General features: G+C 59.1%; 2 protein-coding genes across 2 annotated transcripts; one reads left to right on the plus strand and one right to left on the minus strand.

Annotated features, from left to right (window-relative positions):
- Positions 1-1921: 1921 nt before the first annotated feature.
- USH1G (USH1 protein network component sans) lies at positions 1922-5525 on the minus strand. Its single transcript, XM_030296001.1, has 2 exons — positions 5362-5525; positions 1922-3143 (listed from the first exon to the last, which is right to left on the minus strand). Exons 1-2 carry the CDS (start codon positions 5523-5525, stop codon positions 1922-1924), a joined length of 1386 nt encoding a protein of 461 aa, XP_030151861.1.
- Positions 5526-7005: 1480 nt separating this feature from the next.
- OTOP2 (otopetrin 2) lies at positions 7006-14395 on the plus strand. Its single transcript, XM_030297060.1, has 6 exons — positions 7006-7318; positions 8004-8140; positions 9258-9316; positions 9737-9870; positions 11464-12341; positions 14225-14395. The coding sequence occupies exons 1-6, from the start codon at positions 7006-7008 to the stop codon at positions 14393-14395; spliced, it is 1692 nt and encodes a 563-aa protein (XP_030152920.1).
- The last annotated feature ends 1594 nt before the right edge of the window (positions 14396-15989 follow it).

The raw sequence follows: 15989 nt of genomic DNA on the forward strand, positions 1-15989 counted from the left end.
GCTCCTGCTGACCTACCTACACAGAACCTCGCAGCTGCCCAGCCGCCTCCAGACCCGGAGGGAAAGCCACCAGCCAGCCCCCAGCACAGACACACATGCACAGGGCCCTGGGGACCTGGGGACAGTCAGCAGCTTAGATTATCCACATCCCCAGGCTCTTCTATGTCCCAGGACTCGCCCAAACTAGGCTAGACACCCAGCTGAGGCTGTTGGCAGATGCCTTTCTCCAGCCCAGGGCACGCCCGCCAGGCCTCGGGGCCATAATACTGCAGATTATTGCTCTAGCACCTTGCATCTATTGGCCTGACCCTCTGGGGTCCCTGGAGGGGGACCAGGCTGGAGGCAGGGTGAGGAGGGCAGAGTCAGGCCAGGCCCCACCACCAGGTGAGCTGGTGAGGGTGCCAGTCGCCCCCACTTCATGCCAGCCTGGCGCTCTAACTCCCGGACATGGCCAATAGGTGAAGGAGAAGGGGGCTGGCTTGGGGCAGGAGTGGGGACCAAAGTCAGGGCATTTGGCTGAAGAGTCTAGCCAGGAACCTCCTCTCTGCGGCGTGGGGGGAGGGGAGGGAGCCAGCCCAAACTCTTCCCTTCACAAAAATGTAAGAAGTGAGCAAGTCTCCAGCCTGAGCACAGCAGGACCCTCAGAGGAGGGGTGGGGAGAGACAGCGGCCCCTGGGACAGGCCATGCCCCCTCCACACACACTCCCATCCAGCTCTAATGGGTATTTCGTCTATCCCCTGGGGCCCCAGGGGTCCCCTGCCCTTCCTCTGGAGCTGGCCTCCCAGGAATCCACATGTCCTTTAGGGCCATTCAGACAGGAGTGGCTCAAGGGTTCCTGGATCCCTTGCTGGTACCTCCAGGCTACACCTCAGTTGTGGAGTGTGGACAGGCTTTCAAGGGAGATGACCCACACGGTCTTTGCTCCTGGGGAGGGGCCGGGGGGGGGCTTCAGGGCTGGCGACCGTGAGGACCTTGTGGCCTCACGGTGGGTTGTGGCAACTCGCAATTCATTTGGTCTGGAGAGAGGAGCCCCTGTTACCTGGAGAGAAAGACACAGAAACAGACTTCAGGTAAGGGCTTTCAAGACATCATTTTAAACCAAGACCAGCCATTTGGACGACTGACCCTCTCCTGGCAGGCCAACGGTCAGGGATGGGGACATTGGCCTAGGGGTTTCCTCCCCATCCCCGGAACTCTAAACCAGACTGCCTCCCCACACCCACCCCTGCCCAGCCATGCAGGGTAAAAGCCATAGACACCAAAAGGGGGCAGCAGCATTTGCTAGGCTTGTGGGATGCCCTGAGAAAGGGATCGGGGCAGGGACGGCCACCAGTCCAGTAGCAGACTTGAGCTCTCCCTGACAGCTTTTGAACGCCACAACTCTCCTTCCATGGGAGTCACCTAGTCCCCAGGCTCTAGAGCCACACAGACCGGGGATCAAGTAGCAGCAGTCCCTTGGGGTGAGCCGCTCAAACCCTCTGAGCCTCCACTTACTCCCCTGGAAAATGGGGGTGATATAGCCCCTGCACCCAGGAGCTGGGGAGGACTCAATTAAGGGACACATGCAGCGGTATCTCCAGCACCCAGTAGATGGGAGGGCTCAAAACATCCGGGCTCTGATTACTATGACTACTGGATCTCAACTGTCCTAAGACACCCATTTGGGGGCATTTTGATTATCTCCAAAGTCAAGGTGCATTTTACATTAGCTGTGATAAGAAGGCCTCCTCCCTTGTCATGAAACTGGCAGCTTCGTTTTCAGAATTGGGGGTAAACAAATTCAGTGGGACCTCTTGTAATGGATGGGGACTTAGATTTTATGAAATACGGTATTGCCCCCCCCCCCCACATTCCCGAAAAGGCAGATCCCACCCCCAAGGCCTTCTGACCCCTCTTCCCATCCCCCAAAGCCCAGGACACTCACAACTCTGTGTCCTCCAGAGCAGGCGGGCGTTCCAGCGCCTGCCTCCTCCTCCTCACGGCCCCCAGAATCTTCTTGCGGGGCCCCAGGGGGACGCTGATGCTGCGGAGGTCAAGGTCGGAGCACAGCATCAGCGCTTCGAGGTCAATCTTCTCCTGCCGCAGGAGGGAGGCGAAGTCGTCCATGTGCAGAGAGGCCAGGAAGGTGTCCAGCGGGCTCGTCTCGGGCTCCAGGTCCTCATCCAGGCCCAGGTCCAGCTCGTCCCAGGGCAGCTCCTCCCCGCAGCTGCGGTCCTGCAGGCTGTTGGCACTGCCCAGGCTGTCGTCGTCCAGGCTGGGGGAGCTCTGCAGCCGGCCTCGCGGCGCGCCCCCGCCGTCCAGCGCTGCGTCCTCGCGGCCCAGCCCGTGCAGCCCGCTGGTCACGTAGTTCCGGCGGAACACCATGGTGCCCAGGCCGGGCCGCGTAAACAGGGAGTCGTGGCCTGAGTCGGTGCTGACCTCCGAGTGGGCAGGCTCGGCCGCCAGCGTGGCACGGGAGACGCTGTCCTCGTCCGAGAGGAACATGTCCCGGAGCGGGGAGCGGCCCCACTCCTTGGGGTTGGCGTAGGTGCCCTGGCGCACGAACATCACGTCGCTGCCCAGCTGCAGGCCCGAGAGCGAGCGCACGCTCTTGCGGCCGTCCTCGGAGATCTTGAAGGTTCCCTCGCCGCCCTGCTTGCGCCGCTCCAGCTTCCGCTGGATCTTGGCCTTGCCCCTGGCCGTGCCGTGCAGCGTGGCCTGCGAGTAGGGCAGGTGGCTGCCCAGCGTCAGGTGCTGCAGCCGGCGGCTCAGGGTGCTGGACGTGAGGCTGGAGAAGCTGAGCGTGTCCGACCGCTCGGCCAGCTCGCGCCGGTAGCGCCGCTCCATGCGCTCGTGGTGCTTGCGCTGCATCTTGGCGCACTCGCGGATGCGCCGCTCCGCCTCGCGGAAGGCCTTGTCCTTCAGCTTGCCCACCAGCTTGGGGTTGAGGCTGCTCTGCTTGGCCGCGATGGAGTCCAGGTAGCGCACGCACTCCATGTGGCCCTTCATGGCGGCCATGTCCAGCGGCGTGTGGTAGTCGTTGTCCAGGCACCAGATGTTGGCCCCGAAGGACACCAGGAAGGAGAGGCAGTGCAGGTGGCCATTGGAAGCTGCCAGGTGCAGGGGCGTGTTGCCCCAGATGTCACACTTGTCGGGGTCACCCCTGCAGGGAGGACACGCGAGGAAGGGTGATGAGCCAACACCATTTGGGGCGGGCAGGCGGCACTGGCTGCAGGTGTAGGGAGCTCCCGGCCCGTGTGGGCCGCCCCACGGGCACACCGGCGGGCCCCGAGGGCCCCGAGAGGTCTCCTCTGACTCGGGAGACACCAGGCAGACCTAGACAGAGCCCGGGGGGGCGGGGGGAGTGGCCCCAGACTCGCAAGGGGCGGGGCGACAGAAAAGGCGGGGCCGGGGCGGGGCCTTCCCCAAGAGAACTGATGGCTGGGAATCTCAGGGGATAAATATTTGATGCCCAGAGAGACAGGAGTGAATTATTCATGGAGCCCAGTGGGGAGCTGGCCCAGAGAGGTGGTGGGCCAGGGCGAGTCTGGGTCTCTAGGCAGGCGTGGTGGTGAGTGTGGCTGCGGGTGCAGGGTGCCCACAAAAGAGGAGGAGAGGGTGATGGGTGCTGAGCCTGAGCCCTGGGTGAGTGTGTGTGAGAGTGTGTGCCTGGGCGTCGGCGGGCACGGCCACGTCTGCAGGGAGCAGGGCCAGGCCTGGCAAGGCTGCGTGTGAGAGCAGGTGTCGGGTCTTGGCCTGGGCTGGGAGGGGAGTGTGGGGGCAGCCAGGTCGGAAGGGAGGAGGAGGTGAGTGTGCAACCTGGGCCCAGCAGCCCTCCCTTCCCGGGGCTGCCCCGTCTTTGGGAGCCCTGTCAGGCAGGCTGGCTTGGGCCTGCCCAGGGGACCCACCCAGCACCCTCCAATCCCCTCCACCACCAGACCGTGCCCCCTTGGGCATGCTCCGGCTGCCTTCTCCAAGCGCTCCCCTCCCGCAGGGGCCTAGCTCACACTAATGAGGCCACGAGGCCACCCCGCAAGGCTGGAGGAAGAATCACCCCCTTGTCTCAACAGTTCCCCCCAGACACACACAACCCTCTCCACGCTTCTCCTACTGGTGCCAAGTCCTGCAGGACAATGTGGCAAGGAGCTGCTTGGCATCTGGCCCATACCCCTTCCAACACCAACCCTTGCTGTCTGTAGGAGTTTGGGGACTTGGTGCACCGGGAAGCCACCGTTTTCCCCTCCTCCCATGGACCTCTCTGATGGCAGGAGCAGGACGGCAGGATCGCTGTGTGCTCTCTTGGTGTGGGAAGGGGCCAGTCTTGGCTTCTTGGAACACAGCTTAGCTGCCTGGTGTCAGGGGCTGTTCCCACCTGCTGCCCGCCTGAGGAGCGGGGCCTCAGAGGGAGGTCAAGGGGGCTCCCCAGCCACCACACCCCACCCACCACATGTTCAGGCCACAGGCCAGCATCGGGCACCAGGGCCAGCTGGGCCCCTTTTGTCTCCACCGTGATTTCCCAGGGCCTGAGATGCTCCTAGTAACCCTCCTGGGGCACGTCTTCCACTCCTTTTCCCTGGCCAGGCGGCCCAGGTGTCCAGTTCAACCAGGTGACCTCTCTGTAGAAAACCGTGGAGGCTTGGGAAGTTGTCCACGGTGTCATTCAGCCCCGGGAGCCCACGTCAGCAGCCCTGGACCCCGAATTCCTTAATCGCTACCTTCAAACCACTTCCCTGGCTCTGACACCTGGACTCTATGCCCACTCTTCCCCCCAAACAACTCCTAAGGGGGGGAGAGGGAGGCCGTCATGGGGGAGGGGCACAGAGGGAGTTAATGAGGTGGCTGTGTGGAGTGACATTTGGTGCTGTGGACAGTGCCCATAAATCCCGAGAATGAGCTGGGAGAGAGCTGTGTGAGCCCTGGCCTGCAGGGAGGTGCAGCACCGGCTGGGGGGGGGGGGTTGCCCTTTGGACCCCAGGCCCTCCTGAGTCAGGGGCCTGTCCTGCCACCACTTCTGCCCCTTCTCTCCCATCCCCACTCTTGCTTCCAGGGGTGACCCAACCCAGGAAATCTCTCCCACCTTCCCCTCACTCTGCAACCCCTCCCGCAATCGTGGGCCCCCAAATCCCAGTCGCTGCCCTCCTAGCCCCACATCCAGGTCACCAGGGTCACATGCCTCAAGTTGTGCCCCCTCCCACCACCGCGAGGCTCCAAGCTTCCACCTTAGTGTCCGTAGAGAAGAGGGTGGCTCAGAGGAGTGGGGGGAAGGTACCTTGGAGTCTTGGGGACTGCGTCTCAGGGTCTGGGAGGGGGCCCAGGACTCTCTTCTCCCTCCACCACCCCCTCCACCACCGGGCTTAGGCAGGGCCAGAGTGGGTACTCACCCTCGGCTCACGATGAGACGCAGGGACTCCAGGTTGCCATGGTAGGCAGCCCAGAGGGTGGGAGTCATGCCATCCTCGTCGGGGGCGTTCAGCTCCTTCCTGGTGGCCTCTTTGAGGAGCTCCAGGTAGCCGTCCCGGGCCGCCCGGTGGTACTGGTCGTTCATGGCGCCTGACTTGGACGGGGAGGGCAGGGGGCACCAGGAAATGCCCCCCGCGGGGGAGGGCGGAGGGGTTAGGGCTGAGGCATGGGGTTGCCGGAGGGGGCCGGGCAGGGGCCGGGCCGCCAGCCCCCGCTGCCGCAGACGCAGGTTGCGGAGCGCCGGGAGCCGCCGCTACTCCGACATCTGAGCCGCTCGCCCCGGGAGGGAGGGGGGAGAAGGATCTCCCGCGGCCTGGGGAGCCGCCCCCGGGCGGCCCCTGGGTCCTAAACACCCTGCTCCCGAGCGCGCAGGAGTGACCCACGCGAGGCCCTGCCCTGTTCCAAAAGTGGTCACCTCAGCACCCCGCCCCATGAGGCCTAGTCTGCGGACAGTCCGGAGTCTGTCGTCACGGGAGCCCCCGCTCTGGGGCTCCCGATGTCTCCACCCGTCAAAGGGACGGGCCAAGGGCTGGAGAGGGGTGTCCGAGGGCAGTCTGGATAGCTAGGACAGCGGGCCTAGGAGGGGTCTGAGGACTGACCCCCAGACGGCGAGAAGCACCCTGCGTCCCGGCTGCCACCACCGCCACCGCCCCTCCCCCCCCCCCCTACCGCGGGGTCGGGGAGCCGCTCTCCAGTAGGGGGCGCTGGAAGACTGGACGCGGACTCCGCGCGCCTCTGGCGAACTTGATACCCAAACCCGGCTTGCGGCTTCCAGCCGAGCAGAAGACTCCTGGGAGGGATAGAGGAAGTAGGAACTTCGACCACTGTGGGGGTGTCAGGGAAAGGGGCACTGGGGTCCCGATCTTGGGGCAGCAACAGAGGGGCGCGAAGGTATAGGGCGCGCCGGGGCTGGGAGGGCGTCCGGGCGCCTGTGAGCCCTCGGGGCGTGTATCGAGCATCATCAGTGCTCGGGGCTCTGGGCGGCCGGGGTCGCGGAGCCCGAGGGCGCGGTGGGCGCCCGGGGCGGGGTGCCCTCTGGGTGTCGCAGTGCGGGGCTGCGCCCGAGCCACGCCGCTCCGAGGTGACGGGACGGCGGGGGCGGGGGAGGGGGGCGCCTCTTAACGGGTAAATATAAATCTTACCTTATCTGGCTCCCGCGCGCTCTTCCCTAAATTCAGCTCGGAGAAAAGATGGATCATGTGAGTGGGGCTGAGAGATTTATGGAGCTGAGCTCCCGCGGCTGTAAATCACCCTGCCCTCCCCGGTATAAAGCGCCCGTCCAGCCCGCTGTGGGAAAGAGGAGACGCTCGCCACCCCCTGACCCCCAGCTCAGCGCGGGCTCCCGGCCCAGCCAGGTGGGTGCCCGGACCAGACGGAAAACGGATTGGGGAGTGGGGAGTGGGGACTTAGGACGGGGTCCGACGGGGCTGCCCGCCGCTGCCTTTCTTTCCCTCTGCCCTCGAGCCAGAGACCCGAAGGGTCGCAGAGCCCTCGGGGTTGACCCGGGGTCCTGTTCGCTCCTCCTCCACAGTGACCCCCTCCAACCTCGCCCAGTCGCCCCTGCCATGTCCGAAGAGCTGGCCCAGGGACCCAAGGAGAGCCCGCCGGCGCCGAGGGCAGGCTCCCGCGAGGTGTGGAAGAAGGGCGGCCGCCTGCTGTCGGTGCTGCTGGCCGTGAACGTGCTGCTCCTTGCCTGCACGCTCATCAGCGGCGGCGCCTTCAACAAGGTAGCGGTGTACGACACGGACGTGTTCGCGCTGCTCACCACCATGATGCTGCTCGCCTCCCTCTGGACCCTCTTCTACCTCCTCCGGACCGTGCGCTGTCCCAACGCCGTCCCCTACCGGGACGCGCACGCCGGCCCCATCTGGCTTCGAGGTGCCAGGGGAGGTGGTGGGGGGAGGAAGTGGGAGGCAGGCGGGGAGCCAGAGGCTGGGACTCTCAGAGGAACTGTGGAGTCCGCGTCAAGGTAGGGGGCTGGGAAGTCCCTCCCCTCCGCCCCCCACACACGCACACGCCCGGGGACTAGATGTGGCTGAGAATGCGATGGGCTGCCGTTGTGAGAGAAGAGGAAGAGAAAGAATCTTGGAAGAAGAGTGAAGTGAGGGGTGGGAGGGGATTTCTCCGCCCTTTCTAAAGATTGAAAGAGGGTGGTCATGGGAGAGCCTTTGATGGACAGCAGAGAACAAACGCCAGCTGTAGCTGAAAGACCCCCACATAGGGCCCTTCTTCCTCCAATCTGTGCAACCCCAAAGAGATAGCGGCTCATTAGGATACCCATCCATCCACTCACTCGATCCTATAGTCATCCTTCCATCCACCCATTCATCTTTCCATCCATCCATTTATCCATCCATCCATCCATCCATCGTCCAACCATCCACCCAGCCAGCCAGCCATCTATCCATCCCCTCACCCACCCCATTCATCTGTCCCTTGATCCTCCCACCTGCCCCACTCATTCTTCCATTCACCCAACCATCCAACCCACCACCCATCTAGCCATCCATCGCCAGATCTATAAACCATTGCCTCTGACCCATCCCCCACCCCTCACTCCCAGGCGGGCTGGTGCTGTTTGGGATCTGCACTCTCGTCATGGATGTCTTCAAGACTGGCTACTACTCCAGTTTCTTTGAGTGCCAGTCAGCCATCAAGATCCTGCACCCTCTCACCCAGGCTGTGTTTGTCATCGTCCAGGTGGGTGGGAAGAGTGTTCCTGAGTGTGGTGGAAGGAGCCAGCATCTGGCATGAGGTCAGGAGATCTCCACTCCTCTTCGACCCTGAGCAATCAAATAAGGTGGGGATAGGACTGTAGTGTGTATCCTATGAGGGCATAAATCCGGAAGCACTTGGAAATGAAGTAATATCCAAATGTGAGCTCCTACTTAGGGGTCTTGTGATTTCATTTCAACCTAAGCAGTGACAATATCAACCTCTAGGATGTCTGGGTTGTGGCAGCTGCCATGTCTCCTAGAACCTGGCTTGCCCTCCCTGGGTGCCGGTAGAGGGCATCATTCTCAGCCCAGGGTCTCGCTGTGGGCATGGCCTGTTTGGCCTCAGCTACTGCCCATATGTTCTCTATTTGTTCAGGAAATAGGGTTCAAACAAGTTCAAGTATATATATTTTTTTATTTGTTGCATAAATAACACTGAAAGTTCTCATGATTGAGCTGAGGCAGGACGGGTCTTACATGGGACCAGATCAGATAGATCCCAGCCCTGTATCATGACCAGAATGACCACATGTAGGGTTCCATCTCCTGAAACATCACCCCTGCTGTGCAGATTTCCACAGTTCAACATACTTATGACTTTGGTACTTATATAGTTTTGCTCTTTTACATTTTGTGGGTTTGAAGGGTACTCGGGTAAAATGAAATTACAGATACCCCCACATCAACAAATACCATGACGAGGATTTATTGGCAACCAGGTGAGAGCAAGCATTTCTTTTTTTTTTTTTTTATGAAATTTATTGACAAATTGGTTTCCATACAACACCCAGTGGAGAGCAAGCATTTCAAGGAAACAAAGGACAGAGGTGGGGCAGGGGATGTTGACCCCCAAAATGCCAAGAGTTTACAGGTAACAGTTTGCAGACTGTGAAAGAACACGAGAACTATTTTATATAAACTGTTCCATAGAAAGAAAGAAAGCTCCCAACTCCTTTTGTAAAAACTTGGTAAGCTAGTATGGGGGGTTCTTGAGGTAGAGAGAACATTCTGCTGGGTTTGGACATGGGAACTCCAGAGTTTAGCCCATCTGCAGAGTGAGTGACCTCCCCTCCCCCCCCCGCCCCGCTCTCTCTCAACAGACTTACTTTCTCTGGGTCTCCGCTAAGGACTGTATTCACGTCCACCTGGATCTGACCCGGTGAGTCCCTGCTCCACAGCTCAATGCCCATCTGGCTTGAGAGATGAGGACTTTCCAACCTGGGGCATGGGGTCCACTTTCTGCCTCCTGGGTGTGGTTTCAACCAAGGCCCCTTTGCTTCACCAGCAAGACTTCCACCGTTTTGTCCTGTGCTGTGTGTACTGTGTATATGTGTGTGCCTGTGTGTTTTGGTGGGATGGGTTGTGTGGTAAATTATATGTGCTTTCCTCTAGAAGAGGGAGCCTCCTGGCCAGACTTAGAGTGCCTTCCAAACTCGGCTTCTCTGTTCACACAGGGGCCTGACAGCTTTCTTGCTTCCCGGCATCATCTCCTAGTCTAGCTCCCCAGTTCTCCATCTGCCCCAGGGACCCACGAGGGGCCAGACTCCCACTGGCCTCTTTGCTCCCCCTCCCCAAACAGGTGTGGTCTCATGTTCACCCTCACCACCAACCTGGCCATCTGGATGGCGGCCGTGGTGGACGAGTCCGTGCACCAGACTCACTCCTATGACAGTTCCCACAGCAACACCAGCCACCACCGCTTCGCTCCTGACCGTGAGTGTTCACTCCAGATTAACCCTGGTCTGGGACTTCTAGGCCTTGGGTTGGATGCTTGTGCACCAGGACAGTCAGTCTCCCTTGCCCTCCCAAGCGAGGAGAGCCTCCCCTCCTCCAGGCTCCATACAGGCGTAGGTGACACCTGAGGGAGGGTGTCAGGGGGCATCTTCTCATTCTGGAGGATGCGGCCTTGGCCCCATGGTTCGGGTCTCCACTCCACCAAAGACTTGGGCTCCAGAATGAAAAGGCAAGGGTGATCCAAGTGGAGAGAAGGGAAGGGAGGCAGAGTTGGCTTGATGGCAGAAGCATGGGCTAGAGTCTGTCAAGAAGAAGCTAGAAAGAATAATCACAACGACAATAGTGACATTTTACTGACTCTGTATGTCAGGTGCTGTGCTAAGTGTCCTAGACACTTGATCTTACTTAACCCTCACAACTTCCCAATGAGATGGGCACTATTATTATTCCCATTTTACAGATACAGAAAGTAAGGCATAGAAGGTTAAATAGTTTACCCAAGGTCACAGAGCTTGAAATTGGAGAACTAGTGTTGAGATCCATCTTTGCTTTGAACCAATATGCTATACTGAGGAAAAATAGGGTCCATAGGCCCCCTGGTCCTAGTTCTCTCGACTTCTGTAGGGTCTCCCACCAACCAGGACCAGACTAGATGACTAGGTCCATCTGGACTTTGCCAGAACACACACACGCACACAGACGCGCGCGCGCGCGCACACACACACACACACACACACAGGATGGAAGGGTCCAGGAACGGAAAGCCTAGAGGAGAGCCCAGCCCAGCAAGGCTGATAAAGGGCCACCTTGCACATACAGAGAGTTCCTGAGGATGGTTTAAAACAACCCGGAGAGGTGGCCAACTTAACATACTGGGGCCCCGGGGGTGCAGAGAGGCGCATTAGAAAGGTATCTACCCAGGCGTTGGGAGGTAGGTCAATAGCTCTGCCCTCACAGCCATACTTTACTTATGTGAGCCTCAGTTTCTGCACCTGCAAAACCAGCGGGCATAGTTCTGGGGATTGAAAGAGATGTTTGCCAAGATCCAAGGCATTCTATAAAGTGCACTCTGGACACAGCAAGGTTCTTATAGATGGGCTGCAAACCAAAATGAGGGGAGGTCACAGGAGACTCCCGGGCAAAGCAGCTCACATTCTGGGCTGAGTCGGATGTTGGGGAGAGCTGCGAGGAAGCTTGAACTTTCGGGGTTCCCAGGAGGGCCACCATCTCTCAGGACCAGAACTCTCCTATGCTGGGGAGCCAGGGGTGATTACTAGCCGGGAAGGATCGGAAATGTTTGCCTAAAGGACAAAGGGCAGTTCTGCAGTACAGATGTGTGTTCATCGAGCGCATTGTTTACTGACATCTCTGGCACATAGTAGACGCTCAATAAATACCTGGTACAATGAATGACCATGCCAGGCCCAGTGCAGGTGTTTGGGATAAGGTGGTGAACATGTCCAACTGTGATTCCACCCTAACAAAAGTCACAGTCGAAAGGTGAGGCTCTTCCGGTGGGGTGCCTCCAGGAAGGCGGGAGGGCAGTCCAGCTCTGTGCCCCTCTCTCCACAGCGGAGCGTGCAGGCAGCTCGGTGGGAGGAGACTGTCCGTGCAACACAGCCATCTGCCAGATCTTCCAGCAGGGTTACCTCTACCTGTATCCCTTTAACATTGAGTACAGCCTCTTTGCTTCCACCATGCTGTATGTCATGTGGAAGAATGTGGGCAGGCTGCTGGCCTCCTCCGCCCATGGCCACGGCCACACCCCGTCCCGGATCAGCCTCTTCCGGGAGACCTTTTTCGCTGGCCCAATCCTGGGCCTGATGCTCTTTGTGGTGGGGCTGGCCGTCTTCATCATCTACGAGGTCCAAGTGAGTGGGGAGGGGGGCCGCACCCAGCAGGCCCTGGTCATCTACTACAGCTTCAACATCATCTGTCTGGGCCTCATGACCTTGGTCAGCCTGAGTGGCTCAGTCATCTACCGTTTTGATCGCCGGGCCATGGATCACCATAAGAACCCCACTCGAACCCTGGACGTGGCGCTGTTGATGGGTGCCGCCCTGGGTCAATACGCTATTTCCTACTACTCTATTGTAGCCGTGGTGGTGGGCGCACCCAGGGACCTACTCGGGGGGCTCAACCTAGCCCATGCTCTGCTCATGATTGCCCAGCACACCTTCCAGAATGTGTTCATCATCGAGAGCCTCCACCGGGGACCACCCGGGGTTGAGCCTCGTGATACCACCCCCAAGGAGCCCTGCCGTGGCCTGACCTTTGCCAACCTGGATGCCCTCCACACCTTGCCTGCCTGCCCATCCACGCCCAGGCTGGTTGGTCCCAGCCCAGAGGGCCCTCAGGAAGCAGTGGCCATCATCTTGGCCCCCAGGGGACACTGGAGACGCCGGTGCCTGAAGGACATTTCTCTGTTTCTCCTGCTTTGCAATGTCATCGTGAGTAACTGAGGGTCGGGGTTGGGTGGAGAGATGGGGATGGGCTGGGGGGAAGAGAAGGCCAAGGAAGGATGTTCTTCCAGGCTTATTCACTCGGCCTTCTCTGTCTTGCCCCCAGCCCACTCGAAAACACTAAAGCTCTCTAGGAGAAAAAGAGGTTCAGAGAGGGTCAGATGCAGCCCCCAGGCAAACAGCATCTCAGAGCAGAGAGGGAAAATGAAATCCCAGCCTTCTGGTGTCTGGGCTGCAGATGGAACTGGAGGGGCCCCGGGAAATGCTGGCAGGGGGGCTGGGTGGAGGTGAGAGGGAGCTGTGATGTGGAGTGGGGGTGCCCTCACCCCTAGGTAGAAGGTGTGACTTCTCCTGGGAACTTGTGACCAGCCTGTTTCTCAGGATAATTGGAGCAGCATCAGGAAGTAGCAGAGACCAGCATAAAAGTGCGAGCAGTCTCAGCAGAGCGCAGCTGCGGGCTGGCCTGGAAGGGGGGGTGTTCACAACAGCGCCCCCTCGCTGCTAATTCAGCAAAACCCCTTACTAAGAGAAACTCCTGTGTTAGCAACAGACTCCACTCCAGGGCAGAAACACTCTCCATGAAGGCACACCCTGATCAGGAAATACCCCTCGTGTGGCTATAACCTAATAGAGAAATACTCCAGTATGGATCTATTCCCCAGGAGGGAAAGTTCTCATATGTAAACATGTACTCGTGTGAGCACATCCCACATAAAGAACACGTCTTCTGAAGCTTCATTCGATATAAAAATGGCCCTCTCAGCTGCAACCTCCAACAGAATAAGATCCCTAATATACAAACACCCTTCATGTGGGTCTATCCCGATGTTGGGCACATCTCCAGAGTGATTCCACGCCAGTGCACGCTATGGAAAATATACCAACAGGCCTGCCTTGGGTGCTTTCTCAGTGTGTCCCCACTGTGAATACTTCCCAACCAGCAGATAATCTGTTAAAGAAAAAAAAAAAAAAAAGAAGAAGAAGAAGAAGAAGGAAAAGAGTGATCACCAATCTTTGACCCTCCAGTAAAAGCAATAAGGTTCAAAACCTCCTTGTATCTTGGGCCAACCTGGAAGCCCGCCCCCAGACTGGCCCCGCCCTCACCTTCCGTCCCCAGGTCCCAACTGCAGGCTGAGAACCACCTTCTGGGAGGCTGTTTTTCTCCAGGTATCTGTTCCTGGGTCAACTCTAGGAACATCGTCTCCAACCCCTTCATTTCGCATGACCCAAAGAGGCTCAGAAAGGGGCTGTGTGTGTCCAAGGGCACAGTGAACTGGGGTTGAAGAGGGTGGGGCTGGCCCAGAAGCCCTCATTCTTTGCCTCACCCCAACCGTCTGAGCTCCAGCCAGAGAGGAAGCATGATTCCAGCTTTCACATCCTCACAGACCTGGGAAAGGGGTGGAGCTGGAGAACAGAGATCATGGAGGGTGGTGGGGGGTACACTTCTGGGTGGATCCTGACACACCCCCTCCCCCGCCCGGAGCCTGTCTGGTTCCACCAACACCGGGCATACATCTCTCCAGGGCAGAGCTGCTGATTTAGCCATTTGTACCAAATTCTCACATCATCTATTTTCCCCACCTCCGCATCTCACAAATGAGCCATAATAACAGGGTAGATGTGATCACAGGGGGAGCCCCAGCCTGGGGGTGGGCAAATTCAGTTGGCTGCATTTCCTGAGCTGCTTAAGTGAGTGCCAGGTCCTACCCAAGACGCCAAAGGTCCCCACTCACCAACACCCAGCCCTTGCCGTCCAACAAACTGGAGGGCTGGGACCCCCATCTTGCCACACCCCTGCCCCAGCAAAGCCCACAGAAATGACCCTCAAGGCCAGCCGGGCCAGGTCCTGATGCGCCCCTCTCTCTGCACAGCTGTGGATCATGCCTGCCTTCGGAGCCCGTCCTCACTTCAGCAACACTGTGGAAGTGGACTTCTATGGCTACTCGCTCTGGGCAGCCATCGTCAACATCTGCCTGCCTTTCGGCATCTTCTACCGTATGCACGCTGTCTCCAGCCTGCTGGAGGTCTACGTGTTGTCTTGAAGCCCCCAAGAGAGACACGCAGGGGTGGGGCTTGGCTTGTGTGTCTATTCAGAGACCCCGCCCCCCCCCAGGAGAGAACCCCAGGCTGGCAGTCACTGTGCCACATTACCACCCATTCCCACTGGCCCCAGGGTAGAATTTTCACAAAAGTTATTTTTCCAGGATGAGTTTTTAAATCATAGTCAGGACATACCCACCCACCCCAGCAGGACCCTGGGGTATGGAGTGACCAGGGAAGGGAGACCTCTCACCACAGTATCTAGGACCAGGCAAGATCTGCAAGTGTCCGTGGCTCTGGTGCCACCCCTAATCCCAGCCTTGTGGCCTGGCCGGGACGGCTGCCTGGAGCTGGAACCACCTGCAGTTTGCCCCTCCGCCCCCCACTTCTTGTCTCAGCTTCCCTGTCTGAGCTGATTGCCAGAGAGTCTCTTGTGGGTCAGAGCTGGAAGGAACCCCGGAGATTCTCAAGTCTCAAGCTTTTCAGTGGGTGAACCAAGTGTGAGTTATAGACTGGCTACAGACCAGTACCTGGGTGCCTGGGAGGGGCTGGACGGGGTACCCAGGCTGCCGTCTTCCTCTTCCCCTTATTCTCGAATGACAAATACATTTGTTTATGTGTTCCTTGAGGCATGAAAGGTTAGGAAGGACCGACCTGGTCAATTACCATTTTACAAAGAAAGTAACAGAGGCCCAGAGAGGCAAAGTGACTTGCCCAAGGTCACAGAGCCTTTCCGCTAAGCATAATGATTTTCAAACAGCAGAACTTCTTTTTCCTCAAATAAAATATTTCAGGAACCCAAGTTTATAGCATAAACAGGGCTGTTCTAGTTTAAAAGGTGTCGGGGGACACAGAACCTTACAACAGGGCCTTCTCTTACCCCCCACTCCCACTCCATGGGCTTCTAATCTAGGAAAGGCACAGGTAGATTTAGCAGGATGAGAACATGAGGAAGTCAGGCAGACAGAGACTGAAGAGAAGACCCTGCCAGCTAGAAGAGGGGGAAGATTCGGTGTCCAGCCACAGCGAGGTGAAGGGGGACAGGCTAGAGGGGCCGAAGGGTCACTTCGGTGACCACTTCGGTGGACAGCGGTGGGGGCTGGGGCGTGGGGAGCGTGGGGGCAGCAGCACGTAGAACACAGGGAGCTTAAGAGGAAGCCGCGCCCGGACTCTGCCCGCAGAATGAGATGGGCAGGTCTCAGAGGCTGCAGGAGGAGAGAGGAGGGCCAGAGGGGGCGGCTGCCCCCCACCCCACCCGCCTCCTGTGGGTTGGAATGAGGTCTCTTCTGCCCCAAGTTCACGTTCGACTTAGGGAGACAGAGTGGAGTGGCGAGGTTGCTGCAAGACCGCACCCCTACCAGGTGCTGGGTGGGGTACAGGAAAAGGCGACACCAAACCTGGGGGAGGGGGTCCAGTCTGTTCCCTGCTTGGCTGCCTAGGAAAGTGTGGCTTGAGCCCCGCAGGGCCTTTGCCGAGGCCTAATGGCCTAAGGACGGTGCACCCCAGTCCACCCCGGAGGCGGGCGGCCGCGGGTCCTCTGACCCTGAGGCCCTAAGCCCGCACGGCCTCCGGCCCCGCCCGCCAGCCTAGCTGCCT

This window comes from Lynx canadensis, chromosome E1 (genome assembly GCF_007474595.2).
Source record: "Lynx canadensis isolate LIC74 chromosome E1, mLynCan4.pri.v2, whole genome shotgun sequence".
Lineage (NCBI taxonomy): Eukaryota > Metazoa > Chordata > Mammalia > Carnivora > Felidae > Lynx > Lynx canadensis.

What these genes read in the sequence shown, in the direction of transcription:
- USH1G (XM_030296001.1), bottom strand. Translation starts at nt 5,525, where the DNA reads ATGAACGACCAGTACCACCGGGCGGCCCGGGACGGCTACCTGGAGCTC. An exon ending in CGTCTCATCGTGAGCCGAGG is followed by an intron (nt 3,144 to 5,361) that starts GTGAGTACCCAC and finishes TCCTCCCTGCAG; the next exon opens with GGGTGACCCCGACAAGTGTG.
- OTOP2 (XM_030297060.1), top strand. Translation starts at nt 7,006, where the DNA reads ATGTCCGAAGAGCTGGCCCAGGGACCCAAGGAGAGCCCGCCGGCGCCG. An exon ending in CTGTGTTTGTCATCGTCCAG is followed by an intron (nt 8,141 to 9,257) that starts GTGGGTGGGAAG and finishes CTCTCTCAACAG; the next exon opens with ACTTACTTTCTCTGGGTCTC. An exon ending in GTCCACCTGGATCTGACCCG is followed by an intron (nt 9,317 to 9,736) that starts GTGAGTCCCTGC and finishes CTCCCCAAACAG; the next exon opens with GTGTGGTCTCATGTTCACCC.